At 43.3% G+C, this 21,306-nt stretch overlaps 1 protein-coding gene across 16 annotated transcripts in view; it reads left to right on the top strand.

Moving 5' to 3' along the window:
* LTBP1 (latent transforming growth factor beta binding protein 1) overlaps positions 1-20,179 on the top strand; it is a 344,018-nt gene extending 323,839 nt beyond the window's left edge. For 15 of the 16 annotated variants that reach the window (XM_036334902.1, XM_036334900.1, XM_036334892.1 and 12 more), the window contains 3 exons: positions 13,533-13,655; positions 17,600-17,749; positions 19,146-20,179. In XM_036334902.1, the coding sequence (XP_036190795.1) occupies positions 13,533-13,655; positions 17,600-17,749; positions 19,146-19,327 (455 nt within the window). In that variant the 3' untranslated portion in view covers positions 19,328-20,179. The remainder of the gene's footprint in view (positions 1-13,532; positions 13,656-17,599; positions 17,750-19,145) is intronic. The other variant, XM_036334896.1, reaches the window with a different exon arrangement.
* Positions 20,180-21,306: the final 1,127 nt, after the last annotated feature.

The raw sequence follows: 21,306 nt of genomic DNA, 5'->3' as shown, positions 1-21,306 counted from the left end.
TTCATTTGTAAAGTGGCCAGAGAGAGAAGGGCAGGGACGCGGGGAGGGACTCGGCATTGGACAGGGCTGCGCGGCAGGGCAGGAGCTCTTGACCAAAAGTGGGACGGAGATACTGACTTGTGAAAGCCGATGCGTGAGCAGGAATGAATGACAGAGAGCCAGGTACAAAGAGGAGGACAGGGCATCGGAGGAAAAATACTAGAAATGGAGCACCCAGGCGGGTTTTTCCAACCACCTTGTCTTCGGCAGGTGTGTTAGAGGAGGAGAGAGCAATGGGCAGGGAAGTCACATGTAGGGGGTAGGATCCTGTGATGGTCAATGATTCAAAACATAGAAGACAAGGAAACGTGGTTTGCCTTCGAGCAAATAACATCAAAAAGGAAGAAAACAAACCCTGATAGGGGGGAACACACTCCATTTCCTGCTAAGCTGCTGGAAAAGTTACAGTTCCTCACCCCAACCTCTGGAGTAGGCTTGAGCCAATGAGCATTGGGAACCTCCCCCGCACTCCCCCTGCCCTCCCCTCCCCTCCCCTCCGGCTGGGAGGACCAGCGGGCCTCGCTGACTACAAACCTGAGCATGAACTCTCTGCTTTGGGAACTTGTTGAAGCTACTGTCTCAGTGGTCTCAGCAATGATTAGAGAACAGTTAAATGTGGGGCATCTGATGAAAGGATTTCCATCTGTGCCGTGAGCAAGCACTTCTGAAATTGTAGGCTGTGTACAGCTTGGACTTCGGGGTGTCAGTTTCATTCAGTGCTTATTTTCCTAAAAGCTATACCGCATTGACGTGCTTAGAAAGTATTTGGTGGCCACGCTCTGTTGGATACAATATTCTGAAGAGAGAATAAATGTTATTATGATTATAATCACATTGATGTCCTATTAGAATTTTCTAATTGAGAGCCAAATATAGAGAAATTGAGTAAAATGAATAATCTGATCCCATGTAAAATGAATAATCTGATCCCAAAAGCAACACTATTATTTTTAATTAACAAGTGACCTAATTATTCTCCACAATAAAGCTTTTAGCCGTTTACGCTTTCTCCCTTGAAGTCAGAGTTTATGAATAAAGCACTTAGTTTCCTAGAAATGCCTTTTCAGTGTGATCTTTCCGAAGGTGAATTGCTCGTTAGTGGGAATTTGCTTTCACATATTTCAAAATTTTGTTGTTACGATTTTTTTTTATCTCTTCAATGATAGGAATAGTTGAATGTTCTATGATCAGTGGGACTATGAGAAAATCACTGTACATAATTGTTTCACAGCCCTAGTCTGTCTGTGGTTTTGAATTCAAAGACGGTTGTATTTATTTTGACCTTCTCTTAATTAATCTTATAAGACAACAATGACTAGAACAAAGCTGCTGGCTGCCCTTGCCTTTTAAACGTAATCCAAGGGCCAGACCAGGCAAGCCTGCAGAGGGGTGAGGGAAAGTTTATCTACTTCCCCTTCATGCAGCGGACAGATTGTGCCTCTTGTAATTGGGAGAAAAGCATCTAGAACAGCGATTTTCAATCTTTTTCATCTCATGGCACACAAAACCTAATTACTACAGTTTTGCAACACACCAAAAAATATATTTTTTGGCAGTCTGACAAAAAAAATAAGTATAATTTTGATTCATTCACACCCGATGGCTATTGTTGTGTTGGCTGCTGTAATTTTCTTAATTGACAATCTAAGGGAAAAGAGGTCAGTGGCTCTGACTAAATAGTCAGGTACTGCAAGTTTTAAAAATTCTTGCCACACACCGGTTGAAAATCACTGATTTTCACAAAGCTACCTTTGTGTTGATACAATCTGCAAGAAGCAGAAGTTGCGGGCGGGGGAGGGGGGGTGTGGGGACAGGGGGCTGTCATTGTTTTGTTCAGCATCAGTAACGAGTATCTTAAGAAAGAAGCAAATTACAAAAGATGAGCTCACTGGGAAGGTAGACACACCAGTGCCTCCTTCGTGCTTCCTTCCCAGTGCAAGCAGGGCTGCTGTGAACAGTTGTGTTGGTCGTGTGCTGCTCAACCCTAGGAGATACCATTCACACGTTAATCCATAAGCACCTACGAAGACAGCAAAGAAGTCACTGCCAGAAGGAGGTGCTGGTAGGGGACTCCTGATTCTGAGTAGATCCAGAGGGGAAGGTAACAAAGTCAGTTTAGATTACGGGAAAGAGCAATGTATGAGAAAAATCGTAAAACAGAGCTAGGGATCTTAAAGTCGTTGAGTTTTACGTCACAGTGTTGTCTTGTTTCTTACTATCAAATGGAAGGCATATTTATGAATAATCATATCATCTATGTTAACTTTATTTTTTTATTCCCATTTTATTTTATTTTTAAATTTTTTATTTTATTTTCTTGTTAAAAGTATTACAAATAGTAGTACATATGTCTCCTTTTTGTCCCCATTGACCTTCCCCCGGCCTCCCCTACCCCCCAGCACATGCCCTTACCCCACCTTTCCAGTGTCTTGTGTCCTTTCGTTATGCTTATATGCATGCATATAAGTCCTTCGATTGATCTTTTACCCCACCACCACCACCACTCCCCAGCCTTTCCGCTGTAATTTGACAGTGTGTTCGATGCTTCTCTGCCTCTGTATCTCTCTTTTTGTTCATTAGGTTATGATGTTCTCTATTATCCATGAATGAGTGAGATCATGTGGTATTGTTCTTTCACTGCTGGCTTATTTCACTTAGCATAATGCTCTCCAGTTCTATCCATGGTGCTGCAAATGGTAAGAATTCCTTCTTTTTTATAGTATTCCATTGTGTAGATGTGCCACAGTTTTCTAATCCACTCATCTGCTGATGGGCACTTAGGCTGTTTCCAGATCTTAGCTATGGTGAATTGTGCTGCTATGAACATAGGGGTGCATATATCCTTTCTGATTGGTGTTTCTGTTTTCTTGGGATATATTCCTAGAAGTGGTATTACTGGGTCAAATGGTAGATCCATTTTTAAATTTTTGAGGAAACGCCATACTGTCTTCCATAGTAGCTGCGCCAGTCTGCATTTCCACCAGCCGTGCACGAGTGTTCCCTTTTCTCCACATCCTCTCCAGCACTTGTTGTTTATTGATTTGTTGATGATAGCCAGTCTGACAGGTGTGAGGTGGTACCTCATTGTTGTTTTGATTTGCATCTCTCGGATGATTAGTGACTTTGAGCATGTTTTCATGTGTCTCTTGGCTTTCTGAATGTCAACTATGTTTACTTTAATATTATATTCATTATCTAGATTTAATCCTCAAATAATGGTAATGGATTCAGCCTATATCTTTATTCCAGGACCTTGAGATCTATACTTCTGAATATTAATGAAAAGTTTTGAACAAATATTAATTTAGCTTTCTCTCTTCCAAACTTAAAAAGAATAATATACTTACAGCACATCTTTACCCTCATTTTTTTGTTGATTAAGGTATTACATATGTGTCCTTATCCCCCCCATCGCCCCTCCCCCCCGCTCATGTCCTCACCCCCTGGTGTCTGTGTCCATTGGTTATGCTTATATGCATGCATACAAGTCCTGTGGTTGATCTCTCCCCCTTACCCCCACCCTCCCCTACCTTCCCTCTGAGGTTTGGAAAAAATAATAATTTATTGTTGTTAGTAAAAGGAAGTTTTATATTTTGAGAATTTATCCTAACTGGACCTTTGGAATATCATTAAATTTCTCTGGCCCTCAGTTTCCTCAGCAGAAAAACGAAGATAGATAGACTGTCCTTACAAGGTAGACTGTCCATGCTTACAGTGTATTAAAGTCCATGATTGTCAGTCAACCTGAAAGCATTCAGATCAGCACCCCCTGAAGGCAATGGCATCATCTAGTGGTGGTTACCTCATATCACAGCCTTAAGTTTCCATGGCAAATTGTCTTCCCAAGATTTTGCAGCCAATTAGCAAAATTTTTCTGTTTAGAATCATAGACTATGTAAACTAGAAAGGACCTTAGAGATAAACTAGTCTAGCTTCTATATATAAAGGTTTTCCCATGTATGTTTTGTTTCTCTTGACTTTTTTTTTTTTTAGATTAAATTCATAACATAAAATGAAGCACTTTTAAGTGAACAGTTCAGTGGCATATAATACACCCCTGTGTTGTACAAGCTCCCCTATATTCTTAAGCTCATACTTAGCTCCTGTTTTTAAAAAATGCTTCCCTGGTTAATGCAAATATATATATATATAGATATATATATAGAGAGAGAGAGAGAGAGAGAGAGAAGAGACAAAATGTATTTCTTAAATATAGTACATGCTTATTTATTTTTTGTCATTTACCACGCTGTTTAATATTGTTCCGTCTTGTCTCTTACCAATTATTAGAGGTTACCTCACTCCTGGTTTCCTCTGAGGTTGCCTGAATGTACGACTTAATGAGTATTTCCAAAGCCCGGGATATTTAGAAATGGAGAAACCTTTTCATGTAATTTTAATGAGAAAATTTATAAGTTATCAATCATTGTTATAAGGTTTTCATGTGTGGCATAACTTAATACTAGGACAAGTGTGCAAATTTTGAACCCAGATTTTAGAAAGGAAAGCGAGCCTTCACGTTTTGGCATTCTGACCCAACAATCTGTCTCTTTGGTTAGGCAGCGGTTCTCAACCTGTGGGTCGCGACCCCTTTGGTGGTCGAACGACCCTTTCACAGGGGTCGCCTAAGACCATCCTGCATATCAGATATTTACATTACGATTCATAACAGTAGCAACATGACAGTTATGAAGTAGCAACGAAAATAATTTTACGGTTGGGTCACAACATGAGGAACTGTATTTAAAGGGCCAGAAGGTTGAGAACCACTGGGTTAGAGTCTGGCTAAATAAACAGCAACCTGGTGGGAAACTCTGGGAGTGACTGAACTTGGAGGGGGCAGCGTTGGGTGAAGAAGGCTGGGTGAGGGGACTTGGTTGGTGTGAGACCCGTGTGTTTCCTTAGAACCTCCACATTTACAGGAGCCCCACAGAACGTAAACCTTGCCAAGACTTCATTACTTCCCTGTTCTCAACAAGTACAATTTAATTGAACATTAAGCAATTTGATCTCTTTCACCTAATAAATCGAACAAAGTCAATAAACATAAATCCTAATGATAGCGCTGCCCCTGGTGGGGCTGAGCTCATCAGCATTCATGGTTACTCCTCTCCCTGGAATTGTAGTCACAGATGCTTATTGCTAAAAAACTACTTACCTGATGCTTAAGGTCTGGGGAGTGTATATAATAATTTTCTTAGGGTTTCAGAAGGGCAGCTGGGGAGTAGAAAGAACATGGCTTTGCACACAAGACCAATTTAGGTTCAAATCCCTCACTCGCCCGGTCGGCATGGCTCAATGGTTGAGCATCAGCCTATGAACCAGAAGGTCACAGGTTTGATTCCCGGTCTGGGCACCTGCTCAGGTTTTGGACTCAATCCCCAGTGGGGGGTGTGCAGGAGGCAGCTGATCAATGATTCTCTCTCATCATTGATGTTTCTATCTCTTACTTCCTCTCCCTTCCTCTCTGAAATCAGTAAAAATATATATTTTTTAAAATCCCTCACCTAAACTAGGACTTTACACTAGAAACCTAATTTTCTTATTGGAAACAAAGGAGATAAATTAGTTATTTCACAGGGTTGTTCTGAGATTTAAATGAAAAGGTGTGTGCACAAGTGCACAGCACCTCGCACAAGGAAGCTTCACAGTACAGGTTAGCTAACCTTCCTTTTTTCGACTGTTCTTTAGCCAGCGTCTGCCTGGTACTTTTGTTCCCCTAATGCTTTCTTATTTGTTGTTCAGTAGTCCCCCCTTATTCATGGGAGATACAGTCCTAGACCCCCAGCGGATGCCTAAAACCACAGATAGTACCGAACCCTATATATTCTATGTTTTTTCCTCTGCATACATACCTATAATAAGGTTTAATTTGTCAGTTAGGCACAGTAAGAAATTAACAACAATAACAAATAAAATAGAACAATTATTAACAATATACAGTGTAATAAAAGTTATTGTGGTCTTTCTCTTAAAATATCTTATTGTGCGGTACTCACCTTTTCACTTAAAGGGAGCACTTTATTGCTCCTTCTAAACACATCCAAATTGCCAGTATCACTGTTCTTGTGCTTTGGGGCCATTATTAGGTAAAATAAGGGTGACTTGAATACAAGCACTGCAATGCCCCGACAGTCAATCTGATAACCAAGACTGCTACTCTTTTTTAAAAATATATTTTATTGATTTTTTACAGAGAGGAAGGGAGAGGGATAGAGAGTTAGAAACATCAATGAGAGAGAAACATCGATCAGCTGCCTCCTGCACACCTCCTACTAGGGATGTGCCCGCAACCAAGGTACATGCCCTCGACCGGAATCGAACCTGGGACCTTTCAGTCTATAGGCTGACACTCTATCCACTGAGCCAAACCGGTTAGGGCCGTGGTCGGCAAACTGCGGCTCGCAAGCCACATGTGGCTCTTTGGCCCCTTGAGTGTGGCTCTTCCACAAAATACCACGTGCGGGCGCGCACCTACAGTGCGATTGAAACTTCATGGCCCATGTGCAGAAGTTGCTATTTTGTCGAAGAGCCGGTATTTTGTGGAAGAGCCACACTCAAGGGGCCAAAGAGCCGCATGTGGCTCGCGAGCCGTGGTTTGCCGAACCGCAGTTTGCCGACCACTGGTTAGGGCAAGACTGGTACTATTAAGGAACTAAAGGGCGGGTAGCACATGTAGTATGGATACACTGGACAAAGAGATGATTCACATCCCACGGGATGGGGCGGGATGGCACGAGATTTCATCACACTACTCAGAACCATGTGCATTTTAGAAGTTGTGAACTGTTTCTTTCTAGAATTTTCCTTTTAACATTTTCAGACCATGGTTGACCACGGGCAACTGAAACCACAGAAAGTCAGCCCCTAGATAAGGGAGGACTACGGTATATACTTGTGACTCTCTGAGCGACCTTCCCTCCTCCTCTACATTTGGTTGGCCTCCTTCCTGTAGATCAGGGGTCCTCAAACTACGGCCCGCGGGCCACATGCGGCCTGCCGAAAACATTTATCCGGCCCGCCTGGTGTTTTTGCTGCCTCTGTGTGCGTAGGAATTTGTTCATAGTTTTTGTTTAAACTATAGTCCGGACTCCAACGGTCTGAGGGACAGTGAACTAGCCCCCTGTTTAAAAAGTTTGAGGACCCCTGCTGTAGACCAAGCATGTCAAACTTGTGGCTGGAGGGCCACACTGTGAGTTTGACATGCTTGCTGTATGGTCACCCCCACGGCGGATGGAACCTTCCCAGCTCTTCTTGGCTGACTTAGTTATTACTGATAAGTTATTGCCCATGTCACAATAGCCCTTCTCTCTCCCAAATCGCACGCTGCCCATAATATTCTCAGCCTCGGTTTCCACAAGTGAGTGAGTCAGTCCATCACTGAATGTCACTAAGTCAAAAGACAATAATCCAGTTCAACAGACCAAAAACTGTGTCCAATCCAAGGAACTAGAACATGGAGAAACAAGACTAGATCCCAAGACTTTTACTCTGGGTCCTGTCTCTTTTAATGTGCCCAATTTTCTCTCACAACTCAGTAAGTTTAGTATCAGGGCAACTGGATTCTTGCCTGTTCACCGGTGACTGTGGCTAAGAATGTATCCTCTGAGAAGGAGCCGAAGTGGACAGACACCCACACAGATGTCCTGGATGGAATGTTCTGTAAATGGTCAACATTTTTCTAACTTTATAGATTTTGCTCATTTCAGTCCCAAAAAAATATGCCTGTTATACTGCTGGCTCAGCATGCATTGGGGTAAATACTCATTTTGTTCTCCCTGTCTCCTTCCTCCATTTCCTGGTTGTGTGTGTGTATGTATTTCCCGAACACCATCATCAATTAATAATACATATGGGGACCTGTAAGAAAAATGCTTGGTCTAGAAATTTGATCCAAATAAGACCCATTTCTCTAAAGCATGAGAATCGGTCCTTGCGTCTCCTGTGTTGGAAAATGATGCAATTCCAGTGTTAGAGGTTCAGCCCTGCTGTGTGGGGAGCGAAATGCAGCCTCTGCGTTATTTCTACAAGCAGCTGAATTCAATCAGCCTCAGGCAGAGCGCAGACTTCACCTCCCAGTTTCCCCACATGCCAGAGTGGCATGGTGACATGTGACTGTCCAGCCCAGCCCGGCAGATGTGTCTGTCATCAGCAGTGCAGCTTCCCTGCCAGGATCTAGTAATGTGCTTCCCATTGCCGCCAACCGCAGGGGCCCCAGACCCGCTGGTTCCCAGGGGGTAATTTTTAAACTTTTTTCTTTCAATTTAAAATTAAAATCAAAGCACCATCTGTTCTATGAAACTGCCGGGCCGGGGAAATGAGTGTGATCAATGGCCTGGGTCTTGTTTAGATCACGTAGTGACGTGTCCAACACCATGCCATGTGTGTCTTTCATAGCTTTGATCAAGAGCTTAGCATTTGTGCTTGGGGGGTGGGGTGGGGACAGCAGCAGTGGGGCAGGGGCTTGGAGGTGTGAATATTTCCATTTCCTGTTCGTTTTACACTCTCATTTGGCTAGATCCCGGATGCACACACTGTGTGGTGTATCATAAGTAGTGTTTGCCTCCCACAGAGTACAAGCCCTGCCTGCTAAGCAAAGCTATTCGTTTGCACCAGGCCCTGGGTGACTAGTTGCTTCATTGTTGATGGCGTAAGTAAAGGGAAGAATTTTTGGAGAAAAAAAAAAGACTCTAGGGATGGGATATATGTGTTCGTGTACATACGTTAAGCTGGATGAAGTGACAGCCATGAGGTTCTCATGAGCTGTCATGGGAGGTTGTGCAAATAGTTCAGGTGTCCGCTATCCCTGGCTCGGTCTCCTCAACCAACCACAATTCACTGTGTCCCCAAGCTGTCCTGCAGCCCTGACCAGCCCTAGAGATAACCAGACCAAACATCTCCAAGCTGGGACGGGCTCTGGTCGTGGCTGGGGGTTTGCTCAGAGGCTCAGACGTGCTAGAAATATGCATGCGCCCAGATCCTGAAGCTGGTGCCATGCCTGAGACTCATTAGAAAGTCCTGTGATCGTTGTTCCCCTGGAAGATCGTTGAGAAACCTATTCTCAACTCCACACATTTGTGATCAATTCAGGCATCACTAAGAATTGTTGAACACCAGTTTGCCCCCTGTACTTTGAGTTCTGTGTATCTAGTGTTCAAGTGTGCCATTGTTCATACTTTATCACTGTTCGACCACGTGATTATATTTGCTAGGCTGTCGACAAGTAAGCCTTATGTCTGAGATGAAGGCTTTATTCTCTGTTTACTGAATTAAAATTTTCTTCCATCTATTAGGAAATTCCAAATAGCCTTACAACAATATTTAAAGACATCCAGAAACTGTGCTTTCATTGCTCTTTATTTACCGCGCAATCCTTTGCCCAATGACAACTACCATTAAGTTTTACTAACACTGAAGTCTGCATCAATCATTCGGATGCTGTCTTTGAAAATCCTCATTTACTTCCTGTTGTTTAAGTAGGGACTTGGTGATTTTACCTATGAGAAAAAAAATGGCACCCTCCAATTTCTTGGTGCTCCAAAATTTATAAACCATTCCATAATGTTACCTTCATGTTTATATGTCAATAACACAGAGGTAGACAAACAGGAATTATTATCTACATGTGACAGATGGGGAAACTGAGGCTTGCCCAAAATTGCTGAGCTGAATGATAAATGGTATAATCAGGACTTGAGCTCAAGCTTGTGCCTCTAAAGTCCACATTCTTTCCATTAGCCTGTCCTCACTTCACCCTTGACCCTGGCCAAGATGAGAACAGAAGTGCATGCCTGGAGAGGTGACATGGGTGGGTTGGTATGGACTCATCCATGCTCCCAGAAAAAAAATTACTCAGCATGCATGTCCTGGAAATGCACTGAAAGCTCAGTCCCCTCAAACAAGCACGTCTCCAGATACAACAGAGAGAACATTTAATGCAGAAATCATGTTTGGATAACTGACCAAAACTGTCTTGAAGTTTGGAATGTTAATATGTTAGACAAAGTAAAGCAGCAAAGGACAGTCAGTTCTAGAATCTTGAAAGATAAATGCATGGCTGGGAAGGGGGGGGGGCAAAGAAGATGCCTCAAGTCCCAGAGGTCCCATCCCCATCTCTCCTCTGCCCCCCTTCACCAGCCCCTGTTGAGTTAGAAGTCTTCCTAGGAGTCACTTGTGGGCTCCCAAACCCAGCTTACAGTTCCCTTTCTTGATGCTTTTGGGTTATCTCATTTTAAAATCAATCCAAAATATCTTCTCCTGTAAAGCAAATTCTGTTTAGTTTCAGGTCAAGTACCAGCATTTCCAGGAAGCTGCCCATCAGCACTTCACCAGAACAGAAGTCTGTTCCTCCTCGTCACTCCTCTCACATTCGGTCCCTTCCTTTTGCTAGACGGTGACAGCCTGGAGGGTGGCCACCAGCTCACGTCTTAGTGGAGGAGGCATGGTCTTGGCCAAGGCCATGGCAGGAAGCTCAGACAGCTCTGAGACGGCCCTGGCTCTGTCAGTCCACAGCCCCAGGACCTCGAGTCTCAGTGGAGCTCCCCTGAGAGCCACATGTCAGAAGAGCTTGCTCAACTGTGTCTGGATTTAGTTTTACAAAATAAGAACATGGATTAATTTACTTGTAACATCTATTCTTGATCACAACTGTTGCTTGGATATAAAATATGGAACAAGTCTCCCTTTCAGATGTCCAACAAATGTATAGAGAAAGTCTTGAGAGACAATGACCTCAGCTCTTGAAACTTGTAAACATCTCAGCAATTTTGCTCTCTCGGGGAGATCCTTCATTCTTCTTTCTCAAACTCGAAGCATGATGGCCATGTGTGTTCTCTTTGTTTGAAGTTGGGTTTTGTTGAGTCAAGGATCTTCTTCCAGGATCAGCTCTTTCCTTAATGAAATTAATATTTCTCATGAAATGCTTTCATGCAAAAATATTGGGCTGTCTGGAGTCTGTATGTTGTTCCTGGAATGCTCTGCAGGAGGAGAATTTTAGGAAGGGGCAACCATAATCCTCCGCTCCCCAGCGGTGTGGGGTCTTTTCTGGCTTTACACTTCCTTGGTGCAATTATAGAAGATGTGTGTGTGTGTGTACTTATGCTTGCACACCACCCACCCACACACACACACACACACACACACATACCTTTGACTCCTTTAAGTTGAGGGATGAAAGACAGCCTTGAGCATTTGCACTATTGCCTTAATGTATTTGTTTAGTTTTGTTACAGAGGCAAAAAAATAGAGGACAACTCTCCCCATCTGTGGTCGGGGCAAGTGGCTGTTGCATTGTGCGACTGCCCGGAGAGTGCCCATCTAGCCCTGGAGCCTGCTGGCCTGCATCTCACAGCCCCGGCAGTGCTGTCGGAGTCTAGGGAGCCCCAGAATTTCCACCATCTGCTAGGTGATTCCTCAGGTAGCAGGTTTCTGTAAAACATGCGTTCAGAACATGAAGCCATCCTCTCTGAAGCCTTCATCGCTACACCTCCTGCATGACTCTGCTCCTAAATGCAGGCAGGAGCATGAAATGCACTTAAAGCTCAGTCACCCCAGCCAGCGGGGATCCAAGATCTTGTGCGCTGGGTGGGTCCTGTGAGGAAAACTAAAGGAGAGTTTAGAAGTCAGACAACCATAGGGCTGACCCAGCTTGGAACTGTGGCTGCAGGAACAGTAACCACAGAGGAGTCTATCTGGGGTGCAGAAGGAGTAGAGGCAAGAGTTACAGAGGAGCTGAGGTCGTTGTGGGAGAGGCAGAGTAAGTGTGCAGCTGGAACATCATTACTGAGTTCCAGTCTGGCGCCGCCACATATTAGCTGTCACTTAACAACTCTGTGCTTCTGTTTCCTCATCTGTGAAATGGGGATGATGATGGTACCTCTTCATAGGGTGTTGTGAGTGAATTAATGAATTAGTGTTTAGTGAATTAATATGTATTAAGAATCGTACCTGGCACAGAGCAAGCATTATCCGTCTGTTAGCTGTTATTACTGCTGCTACCTTTACTACACTATGGTGATGATGATGATGATGATGATGATGATGACATCATTAATTTAATACTATCCATAAGGATCATGTCTTGAGTGTAGAATTATAATAATAGCTATTAAATTTAAATTGTACTTCATAGCATCCTTCCTTGCTAGTCTAATTTCTGGATCACCAGAGATAAATTTTCTCTCTCTCGTGAGTGAAAAAATGCCTGTGTGTAAGAATGACTACTTTATACCTATCAAGTGTTTACCTGATGGGCTCAGATCAAGCCATTCTCCCGACAGGCCTGCATTGCTCTCAGATGGCCCTTTTTCTCAGTTCCTTAGTCTCTTGGGATAGTTCTACCAACTGCTCAGCGATTATTTTTTATTTAGAGTTCATTGTATGTGGATGGACACTCAATGTACGTGGATGGGCATTCATTATATATGGATGGACACTCATTGTATGTAGATGGATACTCATTGTATGTGAATGGATACTTATTGTATGTGGATGACACTCAGTGTATGTGGATGGACACTCAGTGTATGTGGATGACACTCAGTGTATGTGGACGGACATTCATTGTATGTGGGTGACACTCATTTATGTGGATGACGCTCATTGTATGTGGGTGACACTCATTTATGTGGATGACACTCATTGATGTGGGTGACACTCATTTATGTGGATGACACTCATTGTATGTGGACGGACATTCATTGTATGTGGGTGACACTCATTTATGTGGATGACACTCATTGTATGTGGGTGACACTCATTTATGTGGATGACGCTCATTGTATGTGGGTGACACTCATTTATGTGGATGACGCTCATTTATGTGGATGACACTCAGTGTATTTGGACGGACATTCATTGTATGTGGGTGACACTCATTTATGTGGATGACGCTCATTTATGTGGATGACACTCAGTGTATTTGGACGGACACTCATTGTATGTGGGTGACACTCATTGTATGTGGGTGACACTCATTGTATGTGGATGACACTCATTGTATGTGGGTGACACTCATTTATGTGGATGACGCTCATTTATGTGGATGACACTCAGTGTATTTGGACGGACACTCATTGTATGTGGATGACACTCATTGTATGTGGATGACACTCATTGTATGTGGGTGACACTCATTGTATGTGGGTGACACTCATTGTATGTGGATGACACTCATTGTATGTGGGTGACACTCATTTATGTGGATGACGCTCATTTATGTGGATGACACTCAGTGTATTTGGACGGACACTCATTGTATGTGGATGACACTCATTGTATGTGGGTGACACTCATTGTATGTGGGTGACACTCAGTGTATGTGGATGGGCAGGGCTCTCATGAAGAACATCGAGACACTTCCTGGCCCAGCAGTGTGTGTGGGAGATGGGCCTGGGGTGGCCGGTGCCCTGGCAGATTCCCAGGGCTCTCAGCTGGCAGTGGGTGCATCAGGTGCAAGCAGACATTGAAGGCGTCCCTTGTTGTTTCTTTCTTAGATGACTATGCCCAGCTGTGTAACATCCCCGTCACAGGACGCCGGCAGCCGTATGGCCGGGACGCCTTGGTGGACTTCAGTGAACAGTATGCTCCGGAAGCCGACCCCTACTTCATTCAGGACCGTAAGCAGACGTTTTCGGTTACTTTGGCACTAAATTGTGGTTCAAGATTAGCCAAGGGTTTTCAAAATGTCGTCCTGGGAACTCGCTAGAAATGCAAAGCCTCGGGCTGCACTAGATCTCCGAACCAGAGACTGGGGTGTCACGGCCCCTGGGCTAACCCTTCTGCATCCAAATGCGAGAGCTGTTGGCCCAGATCTTAGTCTCGCGGGTGGGGATGCTGCCACGTTCACTGTCTGTAAAGCAAATGGCCTCATTACCTTTCCATAATAATCATTTTGTACCATTAAGTGGTGGTCTATTGCGAGGGCTTCCTTGAACACCCAGTTAGATTTGTAGCTTTTGTCACACAAGGAAATGACAAAGGGGAACTGTACCAAGTTGCTCTTAGAAGTATTTTCGAGTGGGAGGTCAAAAACATTGCTCTCCTGGTCAGAAATTAATTTTTAGGATCCACTCGTTAGGGGATGCGTTAAGATATGATGTGTGCCGGCTCTTCCTGCATTTGTGAGTGGGGTTTTCTTGTGGGAGGTGGGGTGTGAGAACCCTACTCTCATTTAGAAAGTAACTGGTTTACCATGTGCAGCCCAGCGGCCTGGATGAGGAAGCCACAATAACCTAATGTTTCCGTGGGGAAACCAGAGCTTTCACGTGTAGACTAATTATCTGAAGTCTGAGAAACAGGACGGTCCAAAATGAAATATTAGTAGATAATAGGTTGCGTCACTTCAAGAACGGGAATAGGGAATCGCTGGTCCCAGCTGCCTGGGCCCCTTCCCATCTAGGGGCCCTCCTTTCAGGGAAGCGCTCTGCACCAGGTTTTCAGGACGGGAGTGGGAGTGCGGGTGGTCGGGGTGGGGGGGACTTGGAGAGGCTGCTGACTCACAAAATACAAGGAAGCTTTTCCTTTCTTTGGGCCCTGACACCTGCACATCAAACTAGCCATGACCTAGTCCCTGAGGGGCAATGCATGCTTTGTGATTGCACTTGGATCTACTTCAGTTCTGAGTTGAAGAGTTTTTTTCTTCCTTCCCTTTTCCTTCTCTCTTCTCTTTCCCCTCTCTCTCCCTTCCTTTCTCCTTTCTTTTCTCCCTTCTTTTTGTTTTTTGAAGGATGTAGTATATTGTTCATCCAGTAGAATTAGAGTGCTTTAAAATTTACATGAACAGCCCTGGCCAGGTACTGAGTTTATTAGAACATCATCCCCATACGCCAAGGGTGTGGGTCCCATCCCTGGTCAGGGCACATACAAGAATCAACCAATGAATGCATAAATAAGTGGAACAACAAATTGATGATTTCTCTCTCTTTCTCTCTTTACTCCTCCCTCCCTCCTTCTCTCCCTCCCTCCCTCTCATTAAAATCAATCAATCAATAAAGAATTTACATGAACACAGCATTGACACATCTGTGTAACCCCCATCCAGGTCTAGAACATTCCAGTATCCAGAGGCCCTGGTGCCCTTTCCTAGCCCACTCCCTGCAAGAGCAACCACTGTCCTGACTTCTAACACCTGAGATTTTTTTTTAATCTGCAACACACAGCCATACACGGCCTCATGAAATGTGCGTAAATGCACTAGCAGCTGTAAGACTGTGCCCTTATGATTTCTACACTTCTCTCTGTTTACATTATAGGTCGATAAACATTTACCTTAAAAAGAGACAGAAAGGAAAAGAAAAGGAGAAGAAATATTAAGGTTGAAAGAAAGCCAGCTTACCTGCCCCATAAATCCAAAATACCAGATCAAGTCTCTGTACAACTCTGACACAGCCCCATAGCTTATGTGTGTAGCCTCGATCGCAACATAGTTCAGACTTCAGGAAGTTCAGTGTTGAAATGTTCTGGCTTATGTACCTTCTTTTTTCATGCTCACATTGCCTTAAAACTCTTTTTTCATTCAGTACAAACCTTACAAGAGGAACAAGTTGATATCACATCCAATTCCTATTTAGCAACATAGGTAGTTGAGATGTAGTTCCAGGACCTCCAGCTTTGACTACAAAATGGCCTTTAAATTTTGAACAAATTACAAGAAATAGCTCCCCCGTCTCAGACCAGGAGCAAGGGCTCGCTGGCCCTGCTGGAGAAATGATGGTATCGGGTAGATGGTAACGTAGAGGGGAGGCTAAGGATTCTTATCACCTTTATGATTCGCCATCTCCTGTTTTCTAGTTATTTGCAAATGTTACTGATGGCTGGTGGTGCCTTTAGTTAGCGAAATAGTTATAAAGCTGTGATCTCCTAGAGCAGAAATCAACTTTTTCTTATAAGGACCAGATAGTGAAATGTTTAGGCTTTGCAGCCACAGCCTCTCCATTGCAGCTACTCAGCTCTGCTGTGTTCTCATGAAAGCAGCAAGATGTACATCAGTGAGTGGGAGTGGCTGTGTTCCAGTAAAACTTTATTTATAAAATAGGCAGCAGGGACGGCACTGTGCTGACCCAGCCTTAGAGTCCCATGGAAGTATTTTGGGAAGTCTACTTGATATATCTGTATAGGAGCTTCAAATTTAATTTCATGTTTTAATGTATAGAATAAAAAATGATTTGACTAGTTTTAAAGTCAAAATGATTTTGCTGCAATACCTGGAAGTTGACTTTATTTTCTTAAGTCAGTATTTCTCACACTGGCTAGGGGGCATCTGCTGACATATTCCTGATGCCTGTAATATTTTTTTCCTCTAAAATTTTGTAAAAAGAGCCTGTCGTGGATATATTACTACATTTTTTACGTCTCCAAGTTAGACTTAGAGTCCTGTGTAAGCGATGATATGTTGCTGCCCCCTGCAGTTCCACTGGAGAATTACATACTTCAAAGGCCTAACAGTTTTGGCCACATTTTGATTTTTTTCTTACATTTTTTTTTTCAACTATAGTTTACATTCAATATTATTCTGTATTAGTTTTAGATGTACAGCAAAGTGGTTCTAAAATCATGCACTTTATAGAGCGTTCCTCCCTGCTGCTTCAAGTACCCCTCTGGCCCCCTACCTAAATTATCACCATGTTATTGCCTATATTCCCTATGCTGTCATCTGCATCTCTGTAACTACTCATTTTGCTGCTTAATCCCTTCCCCCTTGTCACAAAGCCCAGCCCCCCAGCTCCTCATTTTGATTTTTCTTAAAGCTAATACTTGGTGAGGTCCAGAAGGTGAGGAAGGGATGAGGGGCCGCATCCACAGTGTGCTTGAGTCTTTTATATTTACAACTTCCTTCACTAGAAAGAAAGCTCAGCACTGTTGCTGCCTGGGTAGGTTGTTTCTGTATTATTACACTGCAGCCCTGAGTCCGTTTAAAGCTATCTGACCTCAACAAGAGCGTCTTTGTTTCAGTACAAAAAGACTTTGGGTTTACTAGACACAGGCGCGATGTTCTTTTCTCATTTATCAGGATGTTTTGAGTCCCTTTTACTGCCTTTGTCCTTTGATCCCCAAGAGCCCTTTTGTCGGGCTCATTCCAAAGCCAGAGCAAACAAACAGAGCCGGCAGGGCTGGGAGGGCCTGGCCCTCCCTCTCCCGGGAACTCTAAGCACAAGAAGCACCCCTCCAACTCTCCTGGGTGTTCTAAGCAAATGTCTCCTGAACGCCAATAACTTCACTATTGGTTCCACGCTGAAAGATGTCCTGACATTTGCTAGTGAGAACTCAGGGAATTTGGAATTTTAGGTAAAAACTTTAAATAAGGGCAAAACCAAAAATCATACTTGCTGGAGCATCAGAATTCAAGATTTGGGGCTGATCTATACAAAATATCTAAAGTTTTTAATATTTTATGCTTCCTCCTCTGTTGCAGTTATATGCAGTGTTCACTTACATTTTAATGCTAGCTTTAAAGCATCTGAAATATGTCTATCTGGTGAACCGTAAGCATAACCATATAGTTTTTAGAAACGGTTTAAGAGGGTGAACATATCTAACTCGGTGTCTGCCCTGTCGTTTCCAGGTTTTTTAAACAGCTTTGAGGAGCTTCAGGCTGAGGAGTGCGGCATCCTCAATGGCTGTGAGAACGGCCGCTGTGTGAGGGTGCAGGAAGGGTACACCTGCGATTGCTTTGATGGGTATCATTTGGACATGGCGAAGATGACCTGTGTCGGTAAGAACGGTGTCTTGTGGGAAACAGTTCTTTTCCTGAGATCCCCTGTGGTCAGATCGCATACCCTCAAGTACATTTAAGACAGATTTGCAGAGTTTCAGTTTAGGAAAATGAGGAAAGTTTTAAAGATGGAAGGTGGTGATGGTTGCACAACAACACGAATATATTTAATGCCACTGGACTGGCCACTTAAAAATGGTTAAAAAGGCCATATTTATGTTCTGTATATTCTACCACAATTTTTAAAAGATAGAGGTGAGCCCGGACAGCAGGCTCAGTAGTTGAGCATCGTTGATCTATGAACCCGGAGGTCAGGGTTCGATTCCCAGTCAGGACCCATGCCTGGGGATGCGAGCTAGATCCCCAGTGTGGGGCATGCAGGAAGCAGCCGATGGATGTTTCTCTCTCATTGATGTTTCTGTCTCCCTCTCCCTTCCTCTCTGAAATCAATGAAAACATATTTCAAAAAATAGAGTTGATATCTCATGTAAGAATTCCTGTAGAATTCCTCACATAGAGCCATTCCTTGACTTTGACTCTTACATGTAGCTTTTGACTGTGCAGCCAGTAATGTTTCCCCTGAATACTTGGCCCAAGCATAAGGGAATGTAGATGTCTGAAAAAGTACAACTTCCGTGGTAATCATTTGGAAAAAGTGCCTCCTAACATGCTGTCGTTGCCTCCCCTTTTCTTTTTAAAAGAGCAGTAAACTCACACTTATCCTGCTCCGTGTGACCTCGAATGAATGCCCAGACTGTGTTCCAGGGCCCTTTGGCCTCTATTCTAAACGGCCCTGGGCTTTAAGTTTTCTTCTATTTTTTGCAGTTCTTCTCCCTCCTGTAGTGTTCCCTTCCCTGTTGATGAGTCTCCATCTGTGGTGGGTCTGGAAAGTAGGGAACCTGGGTTAGTACAGGAGTTGCAAGTGCATAAGAGCCTTTCTTTCCGGTGGGAAGAAATCCAAGAAGTAACGTCAGCCTGAGGAGGGGCTGCTCAGAAGGCTTTCGGCTCACTGGTTTGCTCTTAACTGTGTCCTCTTGACACATCCGTCTGTTCTCTACCTGCGGAAAAGAATTCACAAGTGGGGTAGTATTTCCAGCTTTCTTGAGGTTGGACTGTAAAAATGTCAGGCTAACAAATTGTTCGTGTTGTGTGAAATAACAGGGAAAGAAATTCTAGAATTCCCCCGATAATCTACCTTTGTAAGATCTAGAAAGTCTGCCTTACCGTTCAGGGGATGGAAACTGTCATGAATGGGAACGTTTCAGGGTGGGGGAAGGGAAGGAGAACAGCCAGGCCGTGTGCAGGCCAGTCGCCTCGGTGCCTCGGTAGGCTGTGGGTTCCTGCCCTCGCAGAGCACCTCCGAGCTGGTTCACCTGTGTGGTTTGGCTTATTGCAGACGTGAACGAATGCGACGAGTTGAACAACCGGATGTCTCTCTGCAAGAATGCCAAGTGCATCAACACGGAAGGCTCCTACAAGTGCTTGTGTCTGCCCGGCTACGTGCCTTCTGACAAGCCCAACTACTGCACCCCGTTGAATACCGCCTTGAATCTAGACAAGGACAGTGACCTGGAGTAAAGGAAAATTTACATAACCTAAGCCCGTATACTCTGCACTGTGTAAAGGAAAAGAGAGAAATGTATTATACTTGAGACATTGCACCTCACCCAGAGTGTTGGAAACAGGAGCAACTTGGTGTCATGTATCCTCAGAAGACAATGAAAGGATTTGGTGTGAGCCTGACCGATGCAACAGACCAAATGGACATTTCTCTGAAAAACCCGTATATATAGTCTGTTCATATGTAAAATTCAGTGGAAAAAAAGAGGCGGAGCAGTGCTGTTATTTTAAACAGAAGGTTGTATTATTATGTTGTCTTGTGTGTTTTTTTGTGTTTTTTGGTTTTTTGTTTTTTGTTTTACTATTGCTTGATTAAATTTGGCATTTACATAGCGGTGGAAATATTTTATATAATTTTCATTTTTTTGGTTGTGCAGTTCCTTGGCTACTATTTTTCTTTTCCTTCAGATTTTTTTTTTTTAAATCTCAAGTGCACAAGTTGTTGGTGAGATATTGTGAAACTGTTTTGTAAGTGTTGTGACACAGGGTCACGTGATTCGTAGTTGGGAGCATTTTAAAATTCAGCTTGTCTGTCCTGTGGAGCAGGCAGTGATTTTGTTTCCACACGTTTGGAGAAGAGTACTTTCTATTTACGATGTATTGTCTGATTCTAATGTCCATTCTTAGCCAAGCTGCTAGTAGGTGTCAGGTGGATCCCTCTTGTACATTGAAATGGAAGAACCAATGAACTCACATAGAATTGTAATGTGTGAAGTATGCCCAGCGAAATTTTTTGAAAACTTGATGATCCCAGCATATTTACCATGTATGTTAAAGCAAAATAAATCACCATTTTTTTTAGAAAAAAAATTCTACCTGAGAGTAATTGTCAATGAGTATACGTGTACAAGTTGTATCCCTCCCCCCCCACCTTTATTTTTAGCAATGGTCCCAAGTAATGTAGAGTTGTTGGCCGGCTAATTATTAAATGTGTTAGATACTTAAAGGGCTGGATTGTGTCCCCTCAAAATGCATGTGTTGATGTCCTAACCGTACAGTATTTGTATGTGACTGTATTTGGAGAGAGGGTCTTTAAAGAGGTGAATATGGTTAAATGTGGTCATTGGGATGGGCCCTATAGGAACAGAGTAGGACACACACACAGGAAAGATCATAAGAAGACACACATGATTCTTTGAGTTACTTTTAAAGCCCAGTTGTCCTCCATGGGTTTGGGGTTCTGTGGCACAAAGAGACAGATAACTAGTACAGCGCATGCCAGCCATTCATTATATACTAATTATGCATAACCCATTATGCTAACCCATGTATTTCCCAGCTGCTTGAGTGAGAGGTCTCTTTCTCCATCCCTCCACAGAACAGGTCTCTGTACTTTAAAGTACCAATAACCAATAACATTCTATTCTTTTGTCATAATCATCAAACATCTCTCCAAAATCACTGGCGAGCTGCTGTAAACCTATGCAATTTGAAGTTACAAGGTTGGTATCTGCCATGTTAGCTGAGTGGAGCACTAGGTACAAAGCCAGCAAACCAAACCCTAATTAAATATATCAAAGGTTTGCACAATTCCATCATTCATATTTCTCTAATAAATGTTTATAGGTTCAAAAGAATACTACAATTTAGCTGTAGTATTTCTCACACACAGAGGACTGACTTACTCTAAAATGTACTTGAATTCTGGTAAATCTTAATGACCCAATATTGGCAGAAATTACACATCTGTTATACTTAAGAAATGAGGTTCATGAACATTTTATTTGGGTCAACAGTTCAAGAAAACAGTTACCAAGCATGCCAATTCTATATGCCCCTGCTTGTGAGGACAAACCAAAACTGAATTTATGAATTATTCTAATAAATTGCAGCGATAAAATGACTATGATTCTATGTCCTAGCCGGTTTGGTTCAGTGGATAGAGCGTTGGCCTGCAGACTAAAGGGTCCCAGGTTCAATTCTGGCCAAGGGCATAT

The sequence above is a fragment of the Myotis myotis genome, unplaced genomic scaffold (genome assembly GCF_014108235.1).
Source record: "Myotis myotis isolate mMyoMyo1 unplaced genomic scaffold, mMyoMyo1.p scaffold_m19_p_14, whole genome shotgun sequence".
In the NCBI taxonomy this organism is placed as follows: Eukaryota; Metazoa; Chordata; class Mammalia; order Chiroptera; family Vespertilionidae; genus Myotis; species Myotis myotis.
Note: the sequence above shows the minus strand (reverse complement) of the source record. Positions and strands in the feature narration are given on the sequence as shown.